Source organism: Bactrocera tryoni, chromosome 3, assembly GCF_016617805.1.
Source record: "Bactrocera tryoni isolate S06 chromosome 3, CSIRO_BtryS06_freeze2, whole genome shotgun sequence".
NCBI lineage: Eukaryota > Metazoa > Arthropoda > Insecta > Diptera > Tephritidae > Bactrocera > Bactrocera tryoni.
This window is the reverse complement of record NC_052501.1, coordinates 39,424,128-39,434,591: the sequence shown is the minus strand read 5'-3', so window position 1 is coordinate 39,434,591 and position 10,464 is coordinate 39,424,128. Positions and strand designations below refer to the sequence as shown.

The 10,464-nt window shown below is 37.3% G+C and overlaps 1 protein-coding gene across 1 annotated transcript in view; it reads right to left on the bottom strand.

Annotated features, from left to right (window-relative positions):
* Positions 1 to 2,676: 2,676 nt before the first annotated feature.
* LOC120773006 (protein scabrous) overlaps positions 2,677 to 10,464 on the bottom strand; it is a 94,050-nt gene continuing 86,262 nt past the window's right edge. Inside the window, exons 3-4 of the mRNA XM_040101927.1 lie at positions 8,562 to 9,128; positions 2,677 to 4,150 (exon numbers count right to left, since the gene is read on the bottom strand). Coding sequence (XP_039957861.1) covers positions 3,125 to 4,150; positions 8,562 to 9,128 — 1,593 coding nt within the window. The 3' untranslated portion in view covers positions 2,677 to 3,124. The remainder of the gene's footprint in view (positions 4,151 to 8,561; positions 9,129 to 10,464) is intronic.

Sequence of the window (10,464 nt, the reverse complement as noted above, 5' to 3'; positions counted from 1 at the left end):
TTGTGGCTGCAGTTGTTTTCAACTCAACTCCACTTCAGTTGAAATTTCAAATCTTTTGGCTAACAAAAAATTTAAATTAAATTGACATCATATACAACATTTTTTGTGGTGTTAATTTTTACAACCTTGTGTTAGTGAAGTTGTCTTTAGCTAAACTCCACTTCAGTTGAAGAGAGCAACTTTTTTGGAAGAAAAGGACGGAATTCCTCAAATTTCTGTTCGATATCTCAAAAACTAATATGTTAGTGCGCGTATATATGTACATACAGACAAACTACAAATTAACTCAGTTGGTCACGCTAATCATATATGCATATATATCTTATAAGGCCTCTGACTTTTACTTCTGGGAATTACAAATTTCGTGTCAAACTGAAGGTATATTATTCAGAGTTTAATTCGTCATTCAAATGTTGCTATACATTTTGTTATTTTGTGTTTTGTAGCAAAACATAACATTTTAATGACTATTAAGTATATTGTTTGGTTTTAATTCTACGTTGAAAATAGTTAGAAGTTTTACTAACCATCGCATGTTTCAACTTTTGGGTTTACAGTAAAAATACAATTTGAACTGATATTAGTTGAAGTTTGTCAACGAAAAAGTAAACGTTTTTAACAAGTTGAGTTGTTTTAATTTTAACTTAACTAAGTTGAGTTGTTTCAATTTTAACTCAAGTGAGTTGAGTTGTAAGCCGAAAGAGGCGTTAAAAAATCCTAAGTATATATAAACAGTATGTGGAAAATAGTGCCTTTTGTGGTAAACTAATATTTCTTTTAAACTATGATGTTGAAAAATTTTATTTCCCAAGAATTTTATTAAATAAAGGAAAATAATTTGAAGTTTCTATTATAATAATCATAATGTTAGCAAACAAATTTAAGCTTTGAAATTTTCATATTCAAAAATATTCCGTATATACCATTTCAACTGTTTACAGGCAATCAAATTTATTCTCTTTCCCAACCATTACGAACAACTTTTCTTCATCCATTTGCAAAGCAGCAACGACCCTAATGCAGTGAACACACACCAAAGCTTTTATTTTCGCTCAAACACTGAGTAGCTTTTAAGTGGGTGAATGGAAATTAAATATAATTTTTTGCTTGTCTGTTTTCTTAGAAATTTATTTACCGTAATTTCATTTATTTTTATGGGAATTTCTATTGCTCTTTGTACAATCAAAAGTGAATTATGCGAATTAATTGAGAAGGAAAATATTTTATTGAAATTGTAAATGCAATGAAAGCGCACTCTAGTAACTTAGGTGGAATAATTGGAGAAGAAATATTATTGAAAAAATTGCAAACAATTTTATCTGCTGCGAATTTTTAATCTATTATGTGTTCTGTAATTGTATAAATATTTGTAACATTGTTCTTGTAATTCGTGGACGCATTGAGTTTTATATTCTGTACGTTTTTATTTTGTTTTTTGAATTTGGTACATGCTCTAACGGTATCATAGAAAAGCGTGTAAAGGTGGGTTGCATGCTTAACTAACATTGTGGATGGTTTGGAACATGGCTAAATATAATAAATGTTCACTAGTTAGGAAAAGTCATTAATTAAAAGCTGTTTCCTCAAAGCAGACATGAAAATAATTCCGCTGAAAGCATATTTGGAGTAGTAATGGGTTCAGTAGAAACTCATGTTGCTAATATGCCAAAGCATTGCAGCAGTTGCCTCGAAATGTTGTTAATTGATATGTAAAACTGTGCGTTGTTTGAAATATGTATTGGCTTCAAAAAGAATGTTTTTATGGTTGATTTTTGTATTTTTTGGATTGGTGAATTCTTATTTTATTTTTTACTTACATATTTTGGAAGAAATTATGATTTTACTTTTAAAATTTTATAAGAAATAAACTTACTTTTGCCAATAATATTTTCCCTACACGTTGATGAAAATATATTGATTTCTTGAAATCAAAATTAAAAATATCAATTTCTTAAAAAATTGAAATTGCTTGCATAAAAAATATGTTTTTCAAATAATGTTTTTCATCAATACTACTAGAACAGGGTCGATAATTTTGAAAAAAAAAAATTCATAGTTGAATAAATTCTTGCTAGGGTTTTTTCCATTTTTTTCGAAATAACGTTCCTTTCTTAATATTTAAAAAGATGAATACAGTGTATTTGGGACCTAAGAAAGTGTGTATAAGCCAAATTTCGTGACTTCCCGAAAGAAAAAACTTGTTTGTACAAATTATAAAAAAAAACCCAAAAACTTGTATCTTTGAAATTTTCGTATACATTTTGAGATTATGTGAAAAAAGTGCCGACACAAGATTTATTGATCTTATCGTCACCTACAACTTTGCCCTATGACTTTTTTTATAGGACCCGTAGTTGTATCCGAAGTCGAAATAAACCGTTTTTAATCTTTAAAAATTCTACGGCGTGCCACCCTTTACTCTTCCCGACTTTAGAGGGCCCGTAAATTATTTTTCCTTTCATTCTCGATATTTTACCTTTGGAAGGCGTCTCGAAGAAAAAATAATGTAATCAAATATGTATAAAATATTTATATGAATTACTTAATTAAAATTTTGAATTATAAAATATAAAATAGTAAAAAAAAATATTTTTAGTAGGTATATACTAAACTTTAGTCTAAGCTTAAAGTAGTGAAAAGGTAGCGGATATATAAAATCATTTGACAAGCCCTCAATTTCCTCAATCATTTCCTTACTCGTTGCCGAGCGCATACATATTACTTTAAAAAAGCAACTACTTGTCACTAGTTTACTTATCATTATATATGTATATAATAATAAAATTTTCATAATCCTAGATCCTAAACTCACACTCAAACACACGCACAAAAACTTAAATCAATTAGTAACTTTGGAGTAAATAAGTACACTGCAGCGCAATTGTTTTGCATACCCACACGCATAAAACGGAAAATCAAATCAGTTCTCGGCATACATTTACCTACACAAACACATACATATGTACATATATATGCGTATATGTCGCGCCGATCTAACCATATTTACACACGTATCAACACACGCACTGCACACGTGAACTGCCGCAGGCATGACTGTGGTGGCGCGCACATCATCATCTACATATTAGTTGGCGGTGTTGTGCGAGCAATTTCAGAGAGCACTTTACAGACGCGCCGCGGAAGCATACAACGCTATCGTTGCCGGCGAGCGCACTGGCCGTTGCGTCGCGCTACTCACTGCGGCTGGCGCCGCCGCCACAGGCATTGCCTCCGAGTGCACTTCGTCCGTCACGAGCTGTTGGCCAGTCGCAAGCGCTGCCGGCAGCGATGATGGTGACGACGACGACGTTAACGCCGACGCTGTCTGCCATGTTGTCGTCGTCGCTTCCGCAGCTGTCGATTCGGCGCTGCACTTAGCCGCCGTTTGGCGTTTAATTAGCATTTGGCTAGATTTGACGGCAATCCATTCATTGCGCGCCGCATCGAACCAAGTCAAACCCAGATTGTAGCGTCCATTCAGATTGGCGTGCTGACAATGCGAGAACCACCAGCCACCCTCATAGTTGGCGGCGCAGTGCGTCTGTGAGATGTCACGATCGACATCGATCGCCGAGAACTGCATGCCCTGTTGATAGTCGAGCGCATCGGAGGCATTGCCGCTGTAGCCGGCGGTATTCAGGCGATAACCATCGGCTCGCGATGAAATATAAAAGCGATCATACTGTGCTAGCCAAACATTATCGTAGATATCCTGCATGAGTATGCGCAGTTGAGTGCAATTATTACGCGTCAAATGATGTAGCTGTTCGTTACCAATCCAGTATTCGCCGGCTGGTTGTCCGAAACCGGCAGCGTAATCAGCCCAAGACCGATTGAAGTCGGCGCTGCCGTCGTAACGTCGCTGTATGGTGGTCCAACCGTCTGCGCTGCAATGCACCATGCGTGGTCGTTGCTGACCGGCTGGTGAAATCATGAAGAGGCCGGCATCACTGCCAGTCGGCGCTTCGCTGCAGTCCTGTGGGAGATTCTGTATAATGGACTCGTATTGTTCTTCGACATTTTCTAGTTTGGCGACAAGCGACTCGGCACCATGTGCCTCTGCTGTTGCCATGCTGTTGTCGTCTTTGTTATTCTTGTTGCTGGTGTCTCGATGTTGGTGATTGTGATGCTTCTGGTGAGTGTGGTGTAACTGCAATGAGATTAAAAAGGACACGTCTGTGATAAAAGTACTCATAATGCTTTAGGTTCCTGGGAGTTCAAAGTTGAGTGACCCATATGTTATATATACATACATAATGTGCCTCGTGGCTCTACATATATATTTAGTTCTTGTCAACGAAGATTGAAACGCTGAAGTATACTATACATATATCTGTTAGCGTCCGTCTGAATATGGATTACAATAAAAGATTACTGCACAAATGTTAGTACTTTAATGTCTAACATTTTGTCTTTTCATAATTCGGGACTTGTGTGGGCTACTGACGTTGGCAATGTGCCAGCAATTTTTGTGGGAAATCTAAACTTCAGCCATGCTACAGAAATCTTTGTTTGGAGCATTTTGTAAAATTTAAGTTATGTTTGGTAGAGTTCACTCTTAAGCGCTCAGATCTGTGAAAGATATGCTGTTCAGTCGATGCCGCTGAATATGTGGTGCAGTGAGCTTGAGGAAACTCAAAGGGAATGTAGGCGTCGAAGATTTTAATAGGGCATTTTCTATAGACTATAGTTTCAGTCCTCTGGATGTATTGGCGTCTAGTTATAACATAATCTTTGAAAAATGTAAAGCCATTGAGCTTCAAAAGAAGCACGATAAAGTCTAAAAATCATTATGAAGACGCCAGGAATCAAGGAATTGAAATCCCTGCGAGTTTTTAAACTAGCACATCATCTTACGGTCCAAGTTGTTGGGCTTCTAGCTGTGCATTGATCATCGATGACTTTGCCAAACGTCAATTTGTCTGGAAGAAAACGTGCAACATTTATCTCGACGAGATCTATTAGACTCTATAGCTCTCTCAGATTGAGTTTGAAATGTCTAGAATGTCACATATTCAGACGACGGAGTAAATTTGCCAAATTCAAAAATAATGGTAATAATATCAACGCGCCTCGTCGATCCGCGAGACTCTTGATTCATACGTGGAAGTATTCCTGGTAGCACAAAAGACCGACCCAAATATAAATTGTCGGAGCCTCAGTTCCCAACCTAACCACCTACTAAACTCAACAGAGGGCATAAAAAGTTCTCGGGAAGATGCTGCTACTTTTCGCGCGCTTCACAGTTTCTACAAAAACAGGTAGACTGTTACTTGTCAGAGGTCTTCCACTTGCTTCGTTTCAAAAGTTCACCAGTAAGAATATGCTGTTCATCTTTTACCTCCATACTCACATTACAATTGCACTCTGATATCACGTCCTTTCCGATTTCAGGCAGTGAAATCAGCAGCGAAGTGCATAGTAAAGGGAAGTGATAGCGAATAGAGTATGTCAGGAGCACGTCGGAAATCATTTTGTGTCGTCTTTATGCCGGAAATACAATTTAAGTGTGGTACGCTTGAAAAGAACGTGTCAACAAAGTGAAATTTAAGAGTGCTTGAGTGGCGGGCAGTTAGCGGGTGACCACGCGGATTCTAACGGCAGCTAAAAGAACCGGGAATGGTAGGGCATATGATGGAAGTATATGTATATTGGAGATGAGTGCAAATATCTAATCGTGTTGGCAGAGAAGGCGGCGAGTAGACGGAAGTGCGAGTGCGCTTTGATTGTTCAGTTCTGCGTGACTGAGCGAGTGACTGTCAAAGTCTGGCCGACAGGGAGAGTGGGGATGTGAGAGGTTGTGCTAGTGAAATGAGTGGACTGTTGTCAACATGCGAACGAAATGTGACAAACTCGCATACTGGCTGCCGGAAAGTATAAATTTGAGAAAAAAGGAAAATAATAGAAAAACACCAACAACAATATAGACGTAGGAAACGCCGTATACTAGTAAGTAGTACATATTAGTGACAAAAGCAACGCCGAACGGATGTCACAGTAACAAAAGCAACGAAAGAAGAAGGGAGAGAAAGAGAGCAACAACACGCACAGCACGCTAACGGAAACGGATGCTAGAACGCACGGATGTTGGCGTGGCTGGGCGTGCGGCCGAGAACAAAGCGAGGGACGCTCACAATAATGAAGAAAAATCAGAGGTTGGCGGCAAGAAATGTTTGCACGCCTGTAACTGCGTAATGCGAGCAGCGTGCTCTGCGAAGTGAAAACAAAATGTGCTGGCAACCAGAGCAACAACGCTCCATGCACACGGGTGGGGGGGGGTTAAAAGTTTCAAAACAGTCACGCGTTGTTGGCCACACTAAATTGCTGCCATTTAAGCTCGTATGCTGCAGATTTGCGCTCGTTATGTGATTTGCTTTCCGCCCTCACCATTCACCCCGGACCATGCACACCATTTTCGTTGAGCTTCCTCTCATTTTTCGCAATTTTAAATTCGCTTTATTATTTCAGCACTTTGCCAAAGTATAATAGAAAATTGCTTAAAAATGAGTTGTGCTCAGAAACGGTCGGAAAAAAAATTGCACAGGAAATGAATAGAGCAAAGTGTTTCCGGTCATTAACACGATGGCCTTGCATATGTTGACACGGACTGATTGCCTCGTGGTTGCCAGCAATGAATTTGTAATGTTTGGCTCGCTTTTCGTTTAAGCTGCTTGCTGCCATAACGGAAATTTACATAATACTGCGCTGGCAATTTGGAAATTATTGAATGAATGAAAATGCATTGTCGCACGAGGAAAATTTTGATGACCGAAGAGTGGTATGCGAAATGCAAACAAAGCGCTGCTGCAAAACAATCAAAGATTTCTAGGAATCGCGAAATTAATTTAATTTGACTGCAGCAAAAGTGTTGAATAGTTGAGTTCCTCGATCGACATAAACAGAGTACCATTTTATTAAATAAATTTATTTCATATATTTTCACTGATTGGTGCAATCAGCAGGTTTGAAGGCAGGAAATTAGACGGTTGCTGTGGCGGATCCACTGGGTAAGGGGTAGGCTTGGGTGCCAAAAATTTGAAAACAAACTTATTCGATGCTAAAATAATGTACAAAGAGATTTAAAATACATATGGTTGCAAATATTTTCGAAAATGGTTGCCAGCAGTTAAAGTATTTTTAATCTATGTAAATTGTTAAAATATATTACATTTAAAGGGAATTAAGATAAAAATTCCAAAAAAGGTTGCCAACTGTTTTTCAATTTATAAAAAATTTTGAATAAATTAATTTTATCGAGAACTGAAATAAACAGTTAACACTTTTTAGATAAGCAGTTAGCACATGCTAGATCTTTGTCAAAATAGTTTTTGAATAGCGTTGCCACCTATTTGGAAATCATTATTAAATTGTGAATTATAACAACATGTAGGCAGACGGTTGAAAAAACTCCTAAAAGGGTTGCCACCTAATAATAATTATTTTTTAATTTACAAAATTTTTTTAAATAAATTAATTAAAATTAACAGTTAGCCCTTGTTAGAATTTTGTCGAATTAATTTTTGAATGGCGTTGCCACCTATTCGAAGAGAAAATTATTTAATTGGGAATTATAACAATATGTAAGTATGTAAATCAAATCTATTTAAGCCTTAAATTAGCAAACGGTTGAAAAAATTTCTAAAAGGGTTGCCACCTCTTAAGGATTATTTTAATTTATAAAAATTGTTAAAATAAATTGACTTCATCGAGAACTAAAATATACAGTAAGCACTTGTTAAATTTTTGTCGAATTAATTTTTGAATGGCGTTGCCACCTAATTGAAAACAAAATTATTGAAATAAGAATTACAACAATATTGTATATATGTAGCCCACATATCAAACTAAAGCTTTAAGAAAACAAACGGTTGAAAAGAGTTTTGAGATTTGAGAGTTAATAATAATAATCTGTAATCAAAATGAATGCTAAGAAGCAGAAGTCCTCTGCCAAATATGAAGGTTCTAAGATTTGATTGTTTTCGAATGTATTTTTGTAGAGGTTGGCAACTATTGAAGAATAATTAAATAATTTTAATGGTACATGGTGGTATTGGATGAAGCTGTTACATATATGTATATTATATATACATATGTATTCTCTCAAGTGCCAGAGGTATCATGTAAAAACGGGTCATAGGGATCTCTCGGTTTGACTATTTGATATTGTTTGGGGCTTTGCGAGTAAAGTGACTGACTATATGGCAATCTCGATACAAATATTTTTGCTAAAATCCTGGTGATGCCGTCCGATATTCTAAGACTTTGTGAAATCGAAATAAAAGTGAGCACTTGATCAGAATAGGCCAACTTACATGTCAAAGTCTTTTTTTAACTATATCGGATTCAGTTATCTATTTAATAGACAAACAGTTATTTCTTCGAGTTAATCTCAACTATCCATTTAATTGCGTAATTTTCTTTAAGCAAACATCGCCCAACTAGCAACAGAACTGAAGTGGAAAACCCGAGTCTCGCAAAACAACTCAATTAATTCGCCCCAAGGCTCCTTTAAATGCACGCACCGAATACAAGACATACATACATACATATATACCACTCACCTTGTGTTCCGCACTATGCTGTTTCTGCTGTTGCATCACTGCACGTTGCATGTCCTGTGACACGCTCTCCAGGCGGTCCAACTTGCCCCGCAGCTGCGCCACCGCCACCTGCATTTGTTTATTAGCATCGCGCTCATCTTGCAACGTGCTGACGCTCACCGCCATCGCCTGCACCGAACGCGCCACATTTTTGCCCTCCTCACGCAGCAGACTCTCCTCCGCGGTAAGTTGTGCGCTGGTGAATTCTAATTTAGAAATTTCATGCCTCAACTCGGGCAGGCTTTTATCCATTTTCGTTTGCAAACTCTCGACATCTTCGAGCAGCTCCAGCATTGAAGTGTGCAATTTATCGAACGAGGCAATTTGTCGACTCAAATTGAAATTGGCATCGGCCATGCGATGCTGTTCGATTTCCAAGTTGCGTACACGTTCGCCAATGCGATGATACTTCAGTTCGTTCAATTGGGATTTGAGTGAGCGCTGTGCCAGTTGGAGTTCAAGGATTTGTTGTCGCTGGAAACGGCAGTGGCGGCGCTTGTGATCGGCGGTTAGTGGGTCGTTGATTAGCTGCAAGTGGAGTAGAATAGAGAATATCGGTTAGTGTCGCTCGTTGATGTAGTTAATGCGAAATTAATAGACTTCTTTGTAAGGAAAAGTGGTAGTGATATCAATCAGATTGCCGTTGGTGATGTTTTAGCACTTTGTTTTAAGGACAGTCGGGTCTATATAAACGGTACGGAGGAGGATTAAGATCAACATAGGGAATAAGATCTCAGCTGTGTTTGCCTAACACTTATAGCAGTCTTACAGCATATTTTGGGCATAGAGTATCCACCTATCGACCAAACGAAAAAACACAACTTTTTATAATCTTTTCAGGTACATTTTATTTTACATATATTCATGAGTAGATTGCGCACCTTATTGTAACACAAAGACTGGTTTTATGCTCTGAAAAGCGGGCTTAAGGATGGAGTTGTCACTTTTTTGAAAATTTTTTTTATCAGCCTGAGAAGGTTTCTGAAAAAGTTATCTTTAAATCATTCGTAAGTTCTTGTTTTTCTCTCGGTATTTGAGAACAGAGTTGCCATCACTCGAGGAAAAAGTGTTTGAGCAAATTCTAGCCAAAGGTGTGTCAAAAGTCAAGCGTTTAAAAACTCTATCGCTTCTGGGAAATACTTTGAGCATGTTCTAATGTGCTCATAGTGTTGACTAGAGTTACCAAAGTAAGGTAAGACAACGGACGTTGGCTTGCTAGTATTACATAATCATCAAAAATAGAGCTTTCATTTGACTTAACTTTCGCTATACTGTTCATATCCATTTCAGAGACATTAATACACTAGATTTTAGACTACAGAGTTCCCACATCATATATACTCTGAAACTATAGCTCAAATGCAACGAGTCACTTTCTAGTGGTTTGAAATTCGAGTTTGGTATTTACCAATTTACCAAAATAGCAATTTTATTTCTTTATAAAATATTCATAAATAGTCTGAGCAATTCTGTTAAAGTTTCAATGGTGAAATGTGGAAACTATAAATGAAATATAAAAATATAACTGTATGTGTAAAATACAACCAAACACAGTATACATATGTATATCAACGACCAGAGTCCATGAATGAAAGATGAATTTTGAAGACACATGCATGAATGTTGCAAGCACACTGCCAGCTGCGCGGTCACCGGAGGCTGCGAGAAATTGTGGTACCCCACAGACTAGTGGCGAATTTTCATTCACAAATTTCAGTCTTTTACAAACATTTGGCCTTACCCTGCAAACGGACTTAAGGAAAATGCTATATACATATGTATATGTATATGTATATACTATAGATATACATATATTTACTGTAGCTATGGATATGTAACGCTAACCGAAAACCGCACAAAATGT